Source organism: Camarhynchus parvulus, chromosome 19 (assembly GCF_901933205.1).
Source record: "Camarhynchus parvulus chromosome 19, STF_HiC, whole genome shotgun sequence".
NCBI classification, from domain to species: Eukaryota; Metazoa; Chordata; class Aves; order Passeriformes; family Thraupidae; genus Camarhynchus; species Camarhynchus parvulus.
Window position 1 is genome coordinate 236860 of NC_044589.1, and position 20613 is coordinate 257472.

The following is a 20613-nucleotide window of genomic DNA, read 5'->3' on the forward strand; positions in this document are numbered from 1 at the left end:
ACAACCTTGAGACCAAGAAATGAAGAGCTCTGAATCCTTCTTCAAGCACCGGGCTGGGAAAAGAAACTTTCGAACTTTTCTTGGGGTCACTCTGACAAGTTAATGATCCCGACACTGCTGGGTGTGTGAGGGGCAGCTGGACCCTGCAGGTGCTTCAGCCCTGCCTTGGCAAACCAACAGTGGCTTCAGCCCTACCTTGACAAACATCTTGCTGCCAGCAGAGTTGTTGCCAGGCCCGCTGGGGGTGCAGTACACGGACATGGACTTGCGGTCCCGGGAGAACTCGAGGGTGCACTCCTTCCTCATCAGCTGCTTGATCACCTGCAGGAACAGCACTGGGCTGAGCAGGACATGCCAGGGACACTGGTGCTCTGTGCCTTGGCTGACAACCCTGCTGAGCCCCTGGGGTGGGAGGAGAAAGGCAGCCACAGGAGCCAGGAAGGTTTCTGATAAGCTCTCCTTATCAGAAAGGAGTCAGAATATTTATTACAACCTGCACAGATCTATCCTGGGGAAAAATGCTGGAACAGAAAGCCCTCTGAGCAAGGGAAGACATTGTAAGATCTAGCAGAGGAAATGCAGACCCAAAATGAAGTGTGTTTTCACCCAGGAGGATACGGAGACACTGGAGTAGGGGAGTAGCCAGCACAAGACATTTTCATGTCAAAAATAGATGTTTCCAAGGAGCAAATGTCACTGGGGCAGGCAAGGCTCTGGGGAATAGGGTTTGGTTCATGCTGGAGGGTGACTGCTCAGTGCAAACTGGGCACCCAAAGATAACTCCCAACTTCCTCATCTGCAGCCAGAGCTCAGGCTCTCATTTAGAGGGTCTCTCCTGCTGAGCAGGGACTGGACTGAGCTGGAGCCTCAGGAATCACCTGCCCCAAAGCTCCATGCAGGCTGGTCCTCAAGGCCCTGGCATCAGCCCCCCAGGGCCACTGCTCCAAAAACAGCTCACCATGATAGCCCAGAAATCACATCCTTGTGCCAAATCAGTCCCTTAGATCATTGCAAGTGTTTATTTGCTCAAATATCAGCCATCCTCAATCCCTCCTCTCCCTCCCATCCCCCAGTGCTGATGTCACAGGGGTCTCTCCCCACTCACTGAGTTGCAGGCGTTGGCTCTCTCCACCTTGGAGAGTTTGCTGAGGTCTGTGTTGAAGACATTCATCTTCTCCACCAGGCACGTCAGGGCTGTTTCAGTGGCTTCCCCCACCTTCTCATAGACTTTTTTGGACTACAGGGCAGAAAAAAAAGAGTTTAATCTTTAGAGCACATCCTCTACATGCTGCTGCTGCCCCCGAGGACGCTGCCACCCAGAACACCAGAGCATCCCCTGGGGATGAGCCGAACCCAGGGAAGGGGATCCCAAGGGACAAACTCTCCTGGCTTGGCTCTGAAGCACAGCAAGAGCATCCCCCTCCAACCCACCCAGGCCCTGGTGGCCCCACACCTCATTGTAGTCCAGCGAGGAGTCATTGCAGAGGGCACAGATGGTGGCCAGCTCCACCAGCCCGTCGTACTGCCCGCACTGCACCGGCTGCTCGTCCTTGAGGCTGTGGGCAGAAAACAACCATGGGGAAACCCAGAGAACACAGGGAACATTTCTCTGTCTGTTCTGGGGTGCTCTGACCCCCAGGGCAGCACTGACTTTGACCCTCATTCATGGAGAAAGTTTCCCAGACTTCAAGATAGACTGGAATCCACAAAAGTGTGAAATAGATTATAGAGAGCAGTGTAGAGGTATCGCTTGGTGAGAAATTTAGAGTTTGGGATTTTTAGCATGTTGTGGATGGAAGCAAGATGGAGAGCACAGGGTGTCATCCTGGGTTTCTTCTTCCTTCTTCTTCCTTCTTCTTGGGTTTGGGTGGCATTTTGTAATTGGGCAGAAAAGTCTGCATTGGGGGCTCTTTGGGATCAGTTATTGGGTTAAAAGGGAAAATAATCCAGGTGTCAGTTCCTAATAGGACAGTTTAGCCTTAAAAGACCTTGTACCAAGAGATTGTTGGCCATTTTGTGCCTTCTAATGAAAAGCTGCCACACTCACAGTAGTGAGACTGTTTTAGTGATAAGAAATAATAAACACTGGAGTTCAAACATGAACTACTGTCTCAAGTGCCTTCAATCAAGACCCAGGGAAACCACAACTGGAACCACCACACAACCCCAATAGCCTCACACCAGCTCACACCTTCAATACAGTTAGCTCACCCTAAACATCCCTCCTAGGGGGATATATAAGCTACACATCACCCTTGTAAAAGTGGAAGCAAAAGCCCAGTTAAAGCACCAGTGCTGGCAATAAATCCTTGGGTTCACATTTTGTACTCTACTAACTGGGGCAGCACTAAATTGCAAATAATATATCATAGGAGGCAAATAAATTCTGGAAGTGGCCCAGGACAAGGGGGGCAGCAGAGGAGTTCAAAGGAGCAAGCAGGGGCTGCTCACAGGCTGATGATGAAGGTGATGGACCAGAAAAGGGGCAAAGAAATTCATGTTAACATCCAGCCCCTCAGGGGTTTCCATTTGCTTAGAATCCAGAGGAGCTGTGGAACCAACAGCAAGTCCCTTCTCCTCCCTGTGATGCTGCCTCACACTCCAGAGGGAACCCAGGGGAGCATTTAGGAGCAGCAGAGAGCTTGAACAGCTGCACTGCTGTGGCTGCTTCCAAGCAAGTGCTGAACTGTGATCTCTGCTCCCTCAATAGCAGCTCTTTGCTACGGAAAGGAGCAGCCCTGAACACTCCAGGCAAGCCAGCTGCTTCTCCTCTCCTGGTGGTAGGAATGGCAGCAGTGGTTTCGAAGGAAATCAAAAATCCCCCTGGTTCCAGCAGAGGTAACTGCAGGTTAGAGCTGTGTAAACCCAGCCGGTCATCTGCTGGCTGGAAAAATAATTTGTCAGGCATTTACTAGGATCAGCTTATTCCACTGTTGGTTCCCAATGGAAAGAACATTTTGGAGCCCTTGTTACAGCTCGGGAGCGGAAAACACGGAGCAGCCAAGAAAATCTGAAAAATCTGTTTGCTGAGGGAGACAAAGCCACACTGGGCTGTGAGTGGGAAGGGAGAGCCACTGCTCCTGCCCAGAGAGGCTGCCCAGCCCTGGGCTCACAGGGAGGGACAGCAGACACAGCAAGCACGGCTTGTGCAGCATGGGATCCCCTGGATATTGCTGGGAAGGGATGGGAGCTACAGCCCCATGGTCAGCAGCCCCTGCATGGTCAGACCCATGTGCTGGGAAAAACATCAGCAAAGGGGCTGCTGCCTGGGTGCTGTGTGAGCAAAGCCAGGGTCCTGCATGAAATATCCCCCTGCCAAGGCCAGGTTAAAGCAAACAAGCCTTTCAGTGCCACCAGCCCTGGAGGAAGGGGGGTTCTCTCCTCAGCAAGCCCACACATCCCTCCCCATACACCACACAGGCCCAGGGCTAAAGCAAAACTCAGGAGCAACAAAAAATGTTGCAGACCAACAGAGTGGCCCTGAATGCAGCCCCCAGAGGCCAGGGGACATTGAGCTTCAGAGGTTGGCAGGCACAAGTTCAGCCCCCGGGTCCTCCTCAATTTTAATTGAAATGCACTGATTGACACCAGCTTATGACTTGGCTCAGTTTTTAATGGAGGTTCCTAGCCAAGGATCAAATTGGCTCTATAAATATTCATGAAATTAAGTCTGTGGCTGAGATGAGTTACAGCTGCTCCGGGGATGAGCAGAAGGGACCCTGCTGACAAATGTGTCTGGGATCACTGAGCAAAGCAAAGGGGAGCACAGAGCGCTCCCACCACCAGCTGAGCTTCTCATCTGCCTTCTTGCTACACTGGGGGCCACCATGTCCTTCCAGAGGAACAGGAATAAACAAATACAACAGCAGAGAACCCCATGTGTGTGATAACACTTCAGAGAAAAGCCCCCAGCTTCCACTCCCTGCCCATGCCTGCCCTGGGACACCCCCTGCCAGCAGCAGGATCGTGCCCTGGGCACACCAGCATGCCAGCCACCCCTGCTGTGGGCACAGGGCTCAGGGAGCACTTTCCTCGTGGGGTTTGAGCCATTTGCAAGTGCCCTTGAGCATTGCTGGTGGCTCCTGGACAAGCTGCCCTCCCTGCATCCTGCTCAGGAGAGAGGCAACAGCCTGCAGTCAATACCCAAACTGTGCAGGCTCCAGAAACATGGAGAGTCATCTTCTGCTGCAAAGTGAAATAGATTATGGAGAGTAGTGTAGGTGTATCACTTGGTGAGAAATTTAGGGGAAATTTCTATGTGATGAAATTTCTATGAAAAAATTCTGTGTTCATCACCATTCCCACATTTGTCATCCTCTCTGGTTCACAGGTGGCCTTGTTTTATTGGGATTGCTAACCAAGGGAGAGCCAAGGGTGTGGAACCCTCTGCTGAGCAGTGGGAAGGCAGAGCCAGGGTGAGCAGCACCCAAACCAAGTGGGGCAGGAGCTGGCTGTGAGGGACAGGGAAACACTGCCCTGGTGCCCATGGACAGCAGAGCACAGCCCACCACCCAACACCTGCAAGCCCACTGGGAATCCCCATGGACAGCACTGCAAACCACCATGGAAACCCCTCCTTTCCCCCAGCCACAGCCATGAACCCCTCCCTCCCATCTCCCCCCAGCTCTGCTGCCAGCCCAGGCCCCCCAGTGTCCCTGGGCAGGGGAGGGGACCCCCACTCACATCTGTCCCTCGGGGGCGTAGGTGGAGCCGGTGATGCTGAACTCGTGCAGGCTGCACTGGCTGCCCTCCACCTTCTCCATGATGAACATCTGCCAGGGGGAGAGGGGCAAACAGAGCATCAGGCAGCACATTCTGGGTACAGCCCTCGTGCCCAGCCTGGAAAGCCAGCAGCTGGTACTGTCCCAGTTGTTACAGCCCTGCTGGCACCAGGCTCAGGTGGCACAGACAGGTTTTATGAAAAATCCTTTCCTTAGGATTTTTTTCTCCTGAGAAGCTGAGAGGCCTCAGGAACAAAATGTAAATAATGATTATCTGCTGCTGTGGAATGCAACAGGTGGATCTGTGATTGGTCTCATGTGCTTGTTTCTAATTAATGGCCAATCACAGTCCAGCTGTCTGGACTGTCTCGGTCAGTCACAAGCCTTTGTTATCATTCTTTCTATTCTTAGCTAGCCTTCTGATGAAATCCTTTCTTCTATTCTAATATATCATTTCAATAAATCATAATATATATATATTCTATATTCTATATATTATTCTAATATATATTCTATATTCTATTCTTTTAGAATATATAATTTCAATGAATTCTCCTATTCTTTTATAGTACATCATTTTCTTTTAATATAATATATATCATAAAATAATAAATCAGCCTTCTGAAATGTGGAGTCAACAATCTCATCTCTTCCCTCATCCTGGGACCCCTGTGAACACCACCACACTCAGGCCCATCCCTGGTCAGCCACTACCCCTGGCTGTCCCCAAATCCTTCTCTGCCTTTGTCAAGTTCACCTTCTCCAGCTCCTTCTTTCTCTAGGAGATGAGAGATGCTGAGCCTGTTCCTAAGAAGGTTCCTGCGTTTTTCTTGGAGCACAGAAGGGTCAAGGTTTCCACTCCTGCCCTGGAAAGCCTCTGCAGGGCAGGATCCAAGCAGGGGTGGCTGCCCCTGCCACCCCTTCCCAGCCAGCTCTCAGCCACCAGCCTTGTGCCTTACTGGGATCACAGCTCAGCTCTGTAACAAAACCCCAGTGAGCCATACAAGTCCCCCACACTCTATTTTTAGTGATTTTTGCCTTTCAAAATCCTTCCAGTTTTTCTTTTGCTGCTATAATGAGACAAATCCCTCAAACTCTGAAATAAAATTAAAATTCCCCTCTCCCCAAGCTCTCCCAGTCCCCCTTGTCCCTCCCAGCACAGCCCAGCTTCGAGGGCAGCATCCCTGGGAACAAGAGCAGAGAGCTCAGAGGTGCTCATTTCTGCTTCTTGTTATTTATGACCCACACTGAAGCCCAAAAACAACATAACAAATAAGTAAATAAATAAACAAACAAAACTGGTTTGGCAAATGCATTTTCCCTGGCTGCAGGAAGAAGCCAGGATTTAATCTGGATGCAGAGAAGTGCTGCTCTCCTCAGCTCCATGAATTTGCTGAGTGCCTCCAGAAAGCAGGTGCAGGGAAAACTGTTCCACTCCAACCTGCCTCAAAATAATTGTGGTTTTTTTTTTACTCTATTTATTTTCCTCTGGTTATTTGTGTTGTTCCCCAGGAAAGGGACGCAACAGATGCTGGAGAAATCAGCAGGCATCACTCAGCAGCAGAGATGCAACAGCTCCAGTTACCACCCACTCCTCTGCCTTCCACCTTTCCTCTGGCAACAAACAGAGGTTCTTGTTATTATTATTATTAATTGCTATTATTATTAATTATTGTTAATAATACAAGGACACCTCATCAGTGCAGCCACGCTGGCAGGTGTGAGCCTCCCCCACACAGGAGGTGTCCCAGGTATGAGCTTGGGGCCAGGCCAAGCCATAGGGGATGTTCAGGGGAGCACAACCCAGCATGGTCAGCACCAGGACAGCCCAGGGGGTTTTCTCACCTCCCTGTTTTACAGGTTTAAGTAAATCAAAGGAGCAGGTTCAAAGCATACATCTCCTGTGTGAGTGATTCTGAGCCCAGAACAACCTCACCATGGCTTCCCAGCTATTTGCAGATATCTGCTACCTCTATCCTGGGCTAGTGCTGATGCCTCAGGTTTAGCTTTTATATTTTTTATATTCTGTGCTGCTTTAGTGTGTGGGTTTGAGCTTCCTACGAAGGGATGGTGAGCTCTGTGCACAGAGCAAGGAGACAAAACAATTCCTGCTCCAGCTGGGCACCAAGGACAAATGATCCAAATCTCAGCCCAAGAACATAAACAATGTGAACTCTAAAGAGAGAAAAACAAGCAGGATGGGACTGCATGGGATAAAGCTGGAACGGGACAATGAACTCCAATGAGCAAATGGAGCAGAACTGATCCCAGGGACAGACCCCATGCCCGGTTGTCCATTTTGGGGCCATTTTGGTTCATCTTGGGTTCATTTTGGGGCCATTTTGGTTCATCTTGGGTGCAGCCCTGGCTGGGCTCTTGTGCTGCCCAAGGTGCATCCATGGAGGAGATCCTTTCAATAAATCCCTGCTTTATTCTTTAGCTCTGCCCAGCCTCTGCTCTAGGGCAGCCTGCACAAGGCACCAGCGCCCTCAGCTCCCTTCCCAGGGCCCATCAGCATCCCTGAAAGGTTCTGAAGGAAATAATGAGCCAAAGTGCTGGACAAGAGGTGTCCCAGGTCCCCTGGTGGCACTGGGCTCCTCTGGCAGTTGGATGTAAGCTCAATAAAGAAATCACATCCTATTTCCTTTGAGAACAACCCCCAGAGATGACAGACCCAGAACCTGAGCTGAGGCACCCAGCCTGAGACACCACCACAAGGAACCTTCCAAGGCTAAGCGCCCATCATCTTTTTTGAGTCATCCAACACCATTAGCCTTCCAGAGAGCCAAAATCTCCCGGCCTCCTCAGGAAATGGACTCCTGAAACACCAACCAGACTCATTTATTAAGAAGCTGAAAGCACCCACCCCAGCCTGATGGGTTTGCCTGATATGAGCCTGTTTGTTTTCAAATGCCCATGGCTACAAAACAATTATTGCTTTCACAATAGTGTCTTTCTTATTAAAAAGGGAAAAGGGAAATAAACATTCCAAGCTCTTTATTTTTCCATGCCTTAAAAAAAAAAAAAAAAAAGGTGCTACATAACCCACAGCAAGCAGAGGTTATATCAAATTTCCTGCTGCTCTCAGCTTGCGTGACTGGCCAAGCACGGGGGCAGCCAGGGCACTGCAGAGGTGTCTGCAGGATCACAGAATGGGTGAAAGGGACATTAAAGCTCACCTCATCCCACCCCCTGCCATGGCAGGGACACCTTCCACTGTCCCAGGCTGCTCCAAGCCCTGTCCAGCCTGGCCTTGGGCACTTCCAGAGATCCAGGGGCAGCCACAATCTGTGCCAGGGCTCTCCACCCTCACAGGAAACAATTCCTGCCTCAAATCTAATCTAAATCTCCCCTCCTTCAGCTTAAAGCCATTCCCCCTGGTCCTGTTGCTCCAGGCCCTTGTCCCAAGTCTCTTGGAGCCCCTTTAGGCACTGGACAGGGCTCCAGGGTCTCCCCTGAGCCTGCTCTTCTCCAGGCTGAGCAGCCCAGCTCTCTCAGCCTGTCGATGTTTTGTCAGATTTCCAGGCTGAGAAGTGGGCAGGTTTGTGGGCAGTGGAAACAGTCCAGAGGAAATAGCTGTGTCTTAAGCAGTTAAGAGCAGAACTAAAGTTTCCATCACAAAACTAATAGAAATAATATCAGGAGCAATAGAAGGAGGATCAGCATCATTCTCCTCCTGCACTGGAAGCAGCCCCAGCCAACCCACAGCCCCTGGGGAGCCCCAGGCAGGTCCCTCAGTAATTAGTGACAGGTTTGGACAGGCCACAGTGCTGAGCCAAGGCACAGTGCCCTGGGGACTGCACCAGGGATGGCAGTTTGCACATCCAGGCTCTGCTACAAGCTTTGTGCAAAATAAACCCCTTTCTGCTCCTGCTCCCCAAAACACCAGCAGCCATCTCAGACAGCCAAATATCACTAATCACCCCAAATATCACTAAATTACCTCCTCCCAGACATGGGGTGCCAGCATCTTCTTCCCTCCCCCAAGCCCACATCTCCACTTTAAGTCCTGATTTTCAAATGCCACCTTCCTGGAAAATTAAGGTAGGCTGCATAAAAGGCTGCTGCAAGTTTTAGGGAAGTGTTTTTAGGAGAGGGAGCTGTGATGCTTCTGTGTCCCTTCTCCTCGTGCCAGGCTCCCACTGCTCGCAGCTCCATGGTCATTTACAGGCTGGGAGGAGGCTGCTCCTGGTTCCTCCCTGCCCTGGGCTGGGGGATGTGGTGGTCTCAGAGAGCCCCAGGTGACCGTGGAGTGACACAAAGCACAGGTTTACTCTGCTTTACTAAGTGGGTTTGTGGCTTTGTCACTGTAACCTCGGGTGGGCCTGAGGTCAGAGCAAAGTCTTGGCCATCCTGGGTGGGCGGGATCACAAAGTCCCCAGCACCAAGCCCCTCATTTTGGGTGGCTTTGGGGGACACAGATTCACCCCTGCTGACCCCTGGGTGTGTCCTGGCTCAGACAGCACCCTGGCCATGAGACCCCAGCAGGGAGGGACCCAGAGACATGGCACAGCTCCTGAAACCAGACCTGAAGCCTCTCCAGAGTCCCCTCAGAGCTCCCAGAGCTGATGCCAGCAGTGAGACAGTGAGCAGGCCCTGCTCAGCAGCTGCACTCACCCTGTTAATGGGCAGCTTAATGAAATCACACTCAATTAATACATTTCCCCAGGTTATTGATAGGGTTTTCTGGCTGCTCAGCCCATGGCTGGGCTGGCTGTTTGGCACAGGAGCGTGTCCTGGACACACCAAGGGCTGCCCAGCACAAATATTTAATATTTACCCACCTGCCACTCACAGGGCCAGGCAGGCAGCCCTGTCCTGCCCACGTCAGCACGGGAATCCCTGTTAATTAAACATTAACAGCCTGGCTCTGTGTCCTGGGGCCAGCCCTTCTCCAGTATTGTGCCCTGGGAGCCAGGATCCAGCCAGGTAAATAAACAGATATTGCAACAGGATTATGGGGAAATGGGCTGGAGGATACTTTGACTTTTTAATTGCTTTTTTTTGGTTTTTTAAAGTTGCTGAGTTCATTCTGCAGGCTACAATTGATGCCAAAACCCTTGTGTGCCACTGCCCCACTGTCCCTGTCCTGACTGTGCCCCACTGCAGGGATGGTGGCACTTCCTCCCAAGTTCCCAGAGCAGACCCTCTGGTAGGAAGTGGTTTGGGTCACTCCTCCTTCTCCTCCTGCAGTAGGCAGAGCTCAGGAGCTCTGAGCTCTGGGGTCTGGACCCCCTCAGCACTGGGGTCACCCTGCCCTTGCTTCGCTGCATCACTGCCTCTGAAAATGGGGCTGGAGGGAACCCCCTCCTCATATCAGACAAGGGCAGTTTGGTCCCTGCTTTGTTCCAGCTCTGTCTTGCTCTACACCACTCACAGGGCAGGAATATCAGACATTTCCATCCATGTGCAGTTTGTGCTGAGCTAACCAGTGGCCAAGGCCTGTGGCTGGTTTGCAGCAGTGTCACAGCTTCCCCCCACACTATCTGCGTGTCACAGAGGAGGGATGTTGGCCAGCTCCTTCTTTTCCCACAGCAACACATTTTCCAAGGTTCTCCTATAAAAACAACACGCCAAAGGCATGTGAAAAGCTTTCCTGACACTCATGGATTAATGGGAAAACTGAGAAGAACTCAGATGGTCCAGGCTTTCCTACTAAGTCACCTCTCCGCACGGCCAGTTATGTGGGAGCAAAACTCTCTGGCAGATGAGGAGCCCTCAATCCCTTCACCAAACCACCCCAGGGCTCCCTCCATCAGGAATGCTTTTCATGGGTCCAGGCTTTGTAACTTTGCATGGTCCAGGATTTCTCACTGCTTGGGTTAAAAACAGAGGGAAAAGAGCAAGAGAGCAGAGGAGGCTGATGGCCATCAGCTCTGTCTCAGTGTCCCATCCCAGCAGGAAGAAACATTCCCTGGAAAGCGACCCCTGAAATGAGACTGGAACACAGCACCTCCACAATGGTCTGCTGCTAAAAGTGAGTTTCCTAATTACAGCCAAGCCAAGAGAAGCCCTGATCCCTACTGACCCCTGGGGAACCTCAGGGCTTCCTATAAACCCTCAGGGCTTCCTATAAACCCTCCTCCCTGCTCACCCCCACACTGCTACCACCACACAGCTCTGGTGAGGACACAGAGACCATCACCACAGGATGGGGTGCTCCTAAGTGTGGGAAATGGATTTGTGGAGAGTTTCCATGGCCTGATAAAAGTCCCACACAGTGTGCATCTGTGTGCAAACCTTGAGATGAGAAATGCTGACTTAGAAATGCCATGGAATAGGACAGATATTGTTGAGAGAGAAATGGAGCAAGAAGAAAGTTTCAAGGATGGCCTTGAAAATAAGACTAGATATTTTGGAGAAATAAAACTATGAAAGGTGCATTGTAGTGGGACCCACGAGGGATTGTTTTAGATGATTGGCTTTAAGGCATTTACAGCATCATGTGGCCAAGAAACACTTATAGTGTTTTGTAATTAAGAAATAATTAAATTCAGATTGTGATGGTGTGAATTATAACATCTGCAGCATCCCACCCTTCACATGAGACTGAAACCAGAATAAACGTTTTTAAAATCTCAAGGTTTGCACACAGATGCACACTGTGTGGGACTTCTATCAGGCCCTGAAAACTCTCTACAAATCCATTTCCCACACTTAAGAGCACCCCATCCTGTGGCGATGGGCTCTGTGTCCTCACCAGAGCTGTGTGGTGGTAGCAGTGTGGGGGTGAGCAGGGAGGGAGGGCTTATAGGGAGCCCTGAGGGTTTATAGGAAGCCCTGAGGGTTTATAGGAAGCCCTGAGGGTTTATAGGAAGCCCTGAGGTTCCCCAGGGGTCAGTAGGGATCAGGGCTTCTCTTGGCTTGGCTGTAATTAGGAAACTCACTTTTAGCAGCACACAAGATTCTCATCTCTCCCCACGTTGAATTTGCCTGCAAATTCAACACCTCTCAGTTATCCCATCTCTGATCCAGAAAATGGCATAACCCCACACTGCAGCCTCTTCCCTGCCCTGGGCTCTCACCCTGCGCACGGACATCTCGTTGGTGGTGAGGGTGCTGGTCAACACCTCTCAGTTTCTCCATCTCTGATCCAGAAAATGGCTTAACCCCACTCTCCAGCCTCTCCCCTGCCCCTCCTGCCCTGCCCTGGGCTCTCACCCTGCACACGGACATCTGGTTGGTGGTCAGCGTCCCCGTCTTGTCAGAGCAGATGACCGAGGTGCAGCCCAGGGTCTCCACGGAGGGCAGGCTCCTGACGATGGCGTTCTTCCTGGCCATCCTGCGTGTGCCCAGCGCCAGGCAGGTGGTGATGACGGCGGGGAGGCCCTCGGGGATGGCGGCCACCGCCAGCGCCACCGAAATCTTGAAGTAGTAGATGGCGCCGCGGAACCAGGAGCCGCCGTGCACGGGGTCGCTGAAGTGGCTGATGTTGATGACCCAGACGGCGATGCACACCAGGAAGATCACTTTGGAGAGCTGCTGGCTGAACTCATCCAGCTTCTGCTGCAGGGGCGTCTTCTCGGGCTCGGTCTCCACCATCTGGTTGCGGATCTTCCCGATCTCGGTGTACACCCCCGTGGCAATGACGATGCCTACGGCCTTCCCAGCTGCAATGTTGGTGCCCTGGGAGGGGAGGAAGGGAGGAGGGTGGATATGTGGGCATGAAACCTCTTGGCTTGAGCAGGGAAATGGGTTGCTCTTTGTGAAAGGGAAATGGGTTGTTTTTTATCCCCTTTTGGTTAAGGGGAAAATGGGACATCTTGGGTTTTTATATAAACCCACCCTAAGGAGCAGGAGAGCCCTTCCTGAGAGCTGTAAGCCCTCGAGGACTTGGCTCCTGCCTGAGAAGAACATGAGAAAGGAGGAAATCCAAATTTGCAATAGCTCCAGGCTCACCACAAACCTCTTCCCCATCCATAATGCATCCTACTTGATGGAAAAAGGGCTCTGAGATTGCCCAAGGTATTTAAAGGCCCAGAGGGAACCCAAATGAAGCAGGTTGCTCTTATTTTTATGGATTTGGGGCTCTTTTTACGGATTCAGGTCTTATGCATTCACTCCCTTTCTCTGCTCAGAGATCTCCCACATCCACCAGCAGCTTCTGCACTTTGGAAAACCACAGGAGAGGTGGAGTCAGGTGTAAGGGACTTACAGAGAACAGCATGTTCTTCTTGTCCTGGTTGACAGCCCGGGGATCAGGGATGGGGTCAGCGTGTTTGATCACCGACACCGACTCCCCTGCCAAGACAAGAGGGGAGAGATGGACCACCCATGTTCCCTCTCCAGCCTCAGCTCATCCCTGCTCCAAGCCTGCATCACACAGTGCTCCAGAGCAGCACTTTGCCACCAAACCATCCAAACATCCACCACAGGGTTTGGGCTTTGGTATTTTGGGTTTTTCGGGCTTTGGGGTTTTGGGTTTGGGATTTTGGTTTTGGGATTTGAGGTTCTTTGGGGTTTGGGGATTTTGGGGTTTTTGGGCTTGGGGATTTTGAGGTTTGGTGGTTTGGGATTTGGGGGTTTTGGGGTTTGGGGGACTCTGGTTTTGGGATTTGGGGGTTTTGGGATTTTGGGTTTGGGGTTTTGGGGTTTTTGGGATTTAGGGTTTTTGGGATTTGGGGTTTTGGGCTTTGGGCTTTTGGTGGTCATGGTCAAGGTGGTCACAAGGTCCAGGTGATCACTCTCAGGGTGGTCACTCAAGGTGGTCACTCTCAAGGTGGTCAGGGTGGACAAGGGGTCAAGGTGGTCCCAAGGTCAGGTGGTCACTCTCAAGGTGGTCATGGTCAAGGTGGTCACAGGGTCAAGGTGGCCCTAAGGTCCAGGTGGTCACTCTCAGGGACGTCCAACCCCACAAGTCCCACAGGAAAGCCCCAGGCTTTGTGCTCTGCAGGAAGGACACCCAAGCACCAGACTCATCTCACCTGTGCCGTGCCTTTGAGGACCTGGGAAGTTCCAAGCATCATCTAAATCTTGCTCTCCCACCTTTCCCACCCCAGCAAAGCACTTATCCCAGCATCAGTTCCAAAGCTGGCCTCCAGGAAGGCAGCAGGAGGAAGCTGTTGCTGCCCCACAGGCCCACACCCACCTGTGAGGATGGACTGGTCGACCCGCAGGGTGGTGGAGCGGATCTCGATGATCCTGATGTCTGCTGGCACCTTGTCCCCAACTGCAAGGACAAGCACAGCAGCTCTGTCAGGTGGCACTGGCAGCACCCAACACCCCGGGAATGGGGACAGCAAACCCCCAGCTGAGCCCAGCCATGTGCAGGTGCACAGCAGCACCCAGCCTGGAGCAATGAGGGGTGCAGCCCCTGGCAAAGGCTCCTGCACTGGGACACCTCATTTCTGCATTTACAGCTTTGTTAAAGCTTCATTTTGTCTGTCTGTAATTTACAAGTCTGGCCTCAGCCAGACCCTGGTGGTGCCCTGATTGCTGTGCCTCATCCATTCCCCACCGTGTCCCTGTCTCTCCTCTTCCCTGCAAACTCCCCCTGCACCCCCATTTGCCTCTTTCCTGCAAAAAAAAACAGGACACCCCCATGTTGAAGCAATCTGAGCTTCCTAATACCAGCCTAACCCTGCTTCAGGTTTCTCTGGGCCGACTGGAAGCTGTTAACAGTGGAAAATCTTCTGTGTCCAAGACAAACAACCATCCCTGGCTCTCCTGGCAGGGCACAGGAGAAAGCTGCCCCATCCACTGCCACCCAACACCACCCTCCAAGGCACTAGTGCTTCTTAAGAAATCATTTTAAGCTGCTTTTCCTGCTGGGTTTCTTCCCCCTGGCTCTTCCTCCTGCTCCCTTATCGCTGGACACAGCCACGCTCTGAGTTTTGGAAATACTGAGGGGAGCCCTGGCTCCCAGCCCCTCCCATCCCTTACACAACACCGCTGGCCTGGCTGCTAACGATGCTCTCAAATCCCAGACTCTAACCAGTGCTTCCTCCCGGGGCTTGTAAACCCCCCCAGAGCAGCAGGAGGGGCTGGCACTGCTCCACCACCCAGCCAGTTATTCCAGCTGCAGATCCCAACGCTCCAGGATAGAGCAGCATCTGCCAGACCCCCCCTGCTCCCTGCCACACCTGTCTGGGGGTGCCAGCACAGACCTCCCCTAAACACCATGCATCAGACACTGCATCTGTCCAAGGGGGCTGGAGCATCCCAGAGGGAGCAAAGAGCTCCTCTTCCCCTGGGAAAGGCAGGAGGACTGGCAAACAGGAGCTAAACCTGCAGAGGAAGACTCCTGCAACATCTGGGCACAGAGAGAGCCCCGATGGCTCTTGCTCCAGGGTGCACAGTGCCTTCTCTAGAGGACACAGCCTCAAGCTACCTCAGGGAAGGTATGGGTTGAATATTAGGAAGAAATTTTTCACCAGAAGAATAACAAAGTACTGGAATGCTCTTCCCAGGGAGGTGGTGGAATCACCATCTCTGGATGTGTTTAAACAAAGACTGGACATGGCACTTGGTGCTATGGTCTGGTTGAGGTGTTAGGGCATAGGTTGGACTCTGATCTTAGAGGTCTCTTCCAACCTCATTATTCTGTGATTCTGTCATTCTGTCATTCTTATCCCACAGAACAGACCTGCCCTGGCCATAATCCAGGTACTGAACATCCAGGTGCTGACCCTCCCAGCATCACAAACCTCCCCAGAGAAAGAGAGAAAACAGGGGGACACTGCCTGGCTGTGGCACTGGCCCTGCCTGAGCACTACAGGGGTCACACCAACCTCTGGTGCTCCCAAAGGGATGCTCTGCCTGTGCTTTTTGGGAAAGGCAAAAGCTGCCTGCACCAGGACTCACCTCCATGGCCTTGTCACAAAAGGGCAAAACTCAGTTGGGTTTGAGCAGCCTGCCAAGTTCCAGCCACCCCCTCCTTGTCTCAGCCTGACAGGTTTCCTGCTCCCTGGTGCCAAATTCACTGCATTTGCACATGCAAACAGCAGCCAGCCCCTCCTGCCTGCGCTGTCACACATCCAGGGCATCACCTGGATGTCCACGGCAGGTTCAAAGCTTTTCCTCCTGGTGTGCTCTCCTATCAGGCACCTGACAGCACCCTCACCACTTTCCATAACCTCCTAAACCCACAATTTGCTAATAATTTGCAAAACTCCTCCAGAGAGCCCAGCTCTTTCCGTTCCAGTTGCAATGCTGATTGTGCCATTAAAAAGTAATGGGCTGCTGATGGGCAGGCAGTACGCACTTGATTTGGGGAAAGATGGCAGAATTTATTAATAATTCATTAATTTAATTAAAGGCCAGGTCAGCAGCTGGACTGCATTGTCAGAGCTGCTTTGGGAGTGCTGCCAGCTCACCCAGCTGAGGATCTGGCTGGCCTGATCCTCCCTCCACTATTTTTTTATTCATCTTCCAGCTGAAGCCCAACTTGAAGACATAAATAACAGCAAGCTGGCTGGGCAAGGAAGGGATTGCAGCATGTTTCCACCAGCAGGGCCACGAGGAGGAAAGGAGAGGATTAGTTTTGTGGCTCTGGGGGTTTACGGCATCATTTTAGGAACAAACAAAACAGAATAATTGGAATGAATTCTCCTCAGCTCTGCTGGGGCAGGCAGCAGACCCCCAGGCAAGCTCTGCTGAATGCACAGCTCCAACAGAAGGGCTGGGGGGTACAACCCACCCAGAGGCAAAATCACCCTGCAGCTCATCCCCTCTGCCTGTCACCCTGCCCGGGTGAGCAGCCCCAGCTCCCAAGGAGGCCTCTCACACAGGGGCCTGCAGCAGCACCCACACCCTGTCCAGGGATGTGTGTGGGAGAGCAGCTTCCAGAAACAGGGAATCTCAGTGGAAAATTAAAAGTTCTCCTTGTTCTTCCAGAAAAAGGGGAAACCCTCCCGAGACCTAAAACCTGCGTCAGAAATTGATAGTTTTTTCTCTTCTCTGCTGTTCTCTACTGCCTGATGCTCAGGCAAAGCTTGAAGAGCCCCAGCTTTGGGGATCCCCTGGCCAGTGCCACCTCCCCGTCCAGCCCAGCCCTGGGGTGGTGGCACCCACCTGCCACCTCCACAATGTCCCCGGGGACGATGTCGCGGGCGCGGATGCGCTGCACGCCGCTGCGGTCGGCGCGGATCACCTTCCCCATCTCGGGCTCATACTCCTTCAGCGCCTCGATGGCACTCTCAGCATTTCTCTCCTGCAAGCAGAGAGGAGCAGAGCTGATGGTGCCAGCAGGCTCCTTCCCCACCCACTGCAAAGGCAGGAAAACCCAGCCCTGGCTGTGGAATCCATTCACGCTACGGATGGATCAAGCACCTTAACCTCTGCAAAATGATTCCTGCTGACTTAAACCACCCCAGGTCCTGGACATTGCCTGGACCTTTGGGGCTGATCATCTCATTCTTGGTTTGAGAAGCAGTGTGTCCCAACCAAATGCATTTTTCCCCATCCAGCAACCTCACCTCAGATCAAGCTGCAGAGAAATAAATGGCTTTATAATGAATAGGTGGAAAAGAGGAGCATCACTGGCTGAAACCATCACTGGCTGATCCCCCAGGAGGGACACAGTGAGATGACGGGCAGCAGCCACTGTGGCTGTCTGGTGGACAGAGCAAAGACTTTCCCTTGGAAAAAGGATTTGGCCCTGGCCAGGAGACAAGCAGTTTTTGCCTGGATAAGTGTAAGATTAGCTCCAACCTGCAAGAATTGCCAAAGAAAGACTGAAAGAACCAGCCAAGAGGCAACCGTATGTGCAGGACATGGGGAAGCATGGCCAACATGAAAACTGAACCTTTGGAAAAGGAGTTTCCAAGGGCACAAAGCAACCAGACCTTTAGCTGAAGGCTCTGAGCCTCGTGGAGCAGACCTGGGGGCAGCTGTGCCTCACCTGCCACACCCCCACCACAGCGTTGGCAATCAGGATCATGATAATGACAATGGGCTCCACAAACGCCGTCGTGGTCTCCTCTCCTTCCTCAAACCAGGCCAGGATCTGGTGGCAAAGAGAAGAAGGAGCACAATGTGGTACAAACCAGAGCAGCAACATCTTAAGAGGGATGATGGACACAAGAGCCAAGCCACAGGTGGTTATTTGCTGGAGAGGGAGCAACCTGGAGGTGGCCAGACCCACATGGCTTGGTCAAAGAGTGGAATTGCCATGTCCCACTGCTGGAGCCTCCACTGCTCTGCTGGGATAAGCTGAAGCACGGAACAAGTGGGGCTGGAGCAGCCATGCAATGCCTGAATGAGTGTCTGCAGCAGGAAAGCCTCTCCCTTTGTGTTCAGTGCTCCTGTGGGGACACCATGGCCATGAGCTGATGAATGCAGAGACCAGGCAGCACTGCAGCCCCTCCTGGGCAGCAGCTCAGTGATGCAACAGGAATAACCAGTGCAGTAAGAGCAGCTCTGCAGAGCAGGGACTGACCCTGTGGCTTCCACCACCCTGAGCCCCCCTCTCCATCCCAAAAGGCCTCCTACCATAGCACAGATGAAGCACACACACAAATGTTTCCACTCCATTTAACTGCTCATCGATCTGCACTGTGTCAACACAGCAGCACCTCTCTGCTCTGTCACAGAGGCACTGGCACAAGGACCTGACCTCTGGCACAGGGCTTCACACCTGCTTTACCTGCATTCACTCCATTGCATGCTGTTTTGGGAATGTATTAAACCCCACAGGGGACCAGCCTTCCCCCTTATCTACCCACGGGTCACACCCTAAAGGAAGAGACAGGAGTCTCAGCTTTGCCATCCTGCTGCCAAACACACTGACTAACACTCAGAAAAACCCCAATTGCTCTCCAGCACCTTGGTGGGAAACATCTCCTCATGCAGAGATGCTCCCAAGGCAGATTGTGGGCAAAACTGCACTGACAGCTCAGTCCTGGGGCACAGCAAACCAGGCTGAAATCATCAGCCTGGAACAGCCCCCTGTAAACAGAAGGCAGCCCAGGGAGCTCTTTGATATCACTTTTGGTGCTTTTTGATCAGAATTAACGAAAAATCCTCCAGTCCGATCTTTAAGCAATGCAGTGATGTTCCCACCATGCCCTACAAACCACTGCTCTGCTGCTGCAGCTCCTTCATCCCACAGGCACCTGCCCTCCTTTGCTCTTTGCACGTCACCTGAGGCTGTGTGTGCCCCAGAAGGTGCCACCCCAAGCTCTGGGTACTCACAAAGGACAGAAAAGCTGCCATCAAAAGGATGCGGACGAGAAGGTCTTCAAACTGCTCCAGTACCAGCTCCCAGAGGGACTTTCCTGGTGGGAAAACATGAAGCCAAGCACAATCAGTGCTCAAAAAAATCCCCAGAGGACAGGCAGGCCACTGAGGCCCTAAGACCCACAGAACCACATCCCTGCTTGCTTCAGGGGTCCCCCTTGGCCGTGGGCATTGGTGAGGACATGCAGCACTGCAGTGGGGGCTTCTCTCTAAAATGAAATGCTTCCATTTCTGGCCCCAAGAGATGGAAACAAAAGTGAGTTGGGGGGAGCAAACTTGGGGTAAATGACTTCATTACCTGCTTTTACTGGGTCTGGTTTTAAAAATCCTCTGTGTTTCTATCCACAGAAGTAGCCTCACCACCACAAGGAAGCTCTACTGTCAGCCCAGCTTTCTCTGGGCTCAGATTAAAAGACCAAGATTAAAATCAAGATTAAAAGACCCCAGAGATTCCCTCTTCCTTGTCCCCAGCACACTCCACCCACACTCAAGGCATGCACTGCCACCTCCAGCCCAGGACTTACCTTCTTCTGCAGGGAGCTCTGTGGGTTTTCATCAACAGCCCAAGGAGCACAATACAGCAACAAATGATAAAAATAAAAAGACCATTAGTGATTTGGGCCCAGACTAGCAATCCCTTCCCTTATGCCTCACTCAGCACCCCAAAATGCAATTTTTTCTGCACAAATTCCCACATCAAGGCAGCTTGTCCTCAAACTTCTCAGTCCAACACCAAGTGAGCAGCCCTGGAAATTTCGTTTCCCTGCTCAAGTGGCTCGGGCAGCATTTATTCCTACACTCAGCCTGCCTAAAAAAATATTCCTCAGCAGCTGCCCTCTCCAAATCCAAGACACAGAAGTGCAACCATCCCATAAAATGCCCTGCCAGAAACCCAGTACAGCCCCACTGGGGACTGTAACTTTCAGACCATATTTCCTATTAATCTGTTGTACTTTACAGCCCGCGGCGCTCTAGGAAACAAATCCAAGGGCGATGCTCAGCTGCTCCAAGCTGTCCTCCTGAAGGCACCCAGGGGCTGCAGAGGCTCCATCCACACTGCTGCCAGCCAAACCCAAGCCCAGGCACCTGCAGAACCTCAGAGAAACCCAGGGGCTCCCAAGCACCCAGCACAGATTGTCCAAAATTCCCACATCCCCAAGAGGGAGCGTGACCTTCACGTGCAGCCACGACCACTGGACAATGTGATCCCTGAGATTTGAGCTTTTATATTTTCCAAATATTTCTAATCCTGCAATTCTTTAGTGTTTAACTCCAAACTCCATAGAGAGTGTTAGCTAGAGCTTTCCCATTTTGGTCAGACACAACAATTCCTCTCCAGGCCTGGGAATCAGGGACACCTCACTGCCTCAGGCCCCAAGAGATGGGAACAAAAGTGAGTTGGGGGGAGCAAACTTGGGGTAAATGACTTCATTACCTGAAGCTGTAATTGCAAGATTAACCCCCAATATGCAAATGGACCAAATTTATAAGAATGTGAAAACCTGTGACCTGCTGTCCATTTTGGGTGTAGCCCCTGGAGGGCTTCATCTGCCCTAAATGAACCTGAAGGCCCTTCAATAAATATAAATAAACTGCTTTTTATTCTCTTAATTTTGTCTGGCCTCTGTTTTTAGGTCCCAAAAGGCATCAGTGCTCAAACCCTGGTGCCCTCCCAGGGAATCCCCCTGCTCCTGGGCAGCCAGGGGGGAGCTGG

General features: G+C 52.0%; 1 protein-coding gene across 1 annotated transcript in view; it reads right to left on the minus strand.

Annotated features, from left to right (window-relative positions):
- Positions 1-20613, minus strand: part of ATP2A3 (ATPase sarcoplasmic/endoplasmic reticulum Ca2+ transporting 3) — a 57611-nt gene that overhangs the window by 16847 nt on the left and 20151 nt on the right. Inside the window, exons 2-12 of the mRNA XM_030962869.1 lie at positions 19424-19441; positions 18855-18937; positions 17563-17667; positions 16734-16872; positions 13810-13890; positions 12877-12962; positions 11883-12347; positions 4684-4772; positions 1454-1556; positions 1106-1237; positions 196-321 (exon numbers count right to left, since the gene is read on the minus strand). Of these exons, the coding sequence (XP_030818729.1) occupies positions 196-321; positions 1106-1237; positions 1454-1556; positions 4684-4772; positions 11883-12347; positions 12877-12962; positions 13810-13890; positions 16734-16872; positions 17563-17667; positions 18855-18937; positions 19424-19441 (1427 nt within the window). The remainder of the gene's footprint in view (positions 1-195; positions 322-1105; positions 1238-1453; positions 1557-4683; positions 4773-11882; positions 12348-12876; positions 12963-13809; positions 13891-16733; positions 16873-17562; positions 17668-18854; positions 18938-19423; positions 19442-20613) is intronic.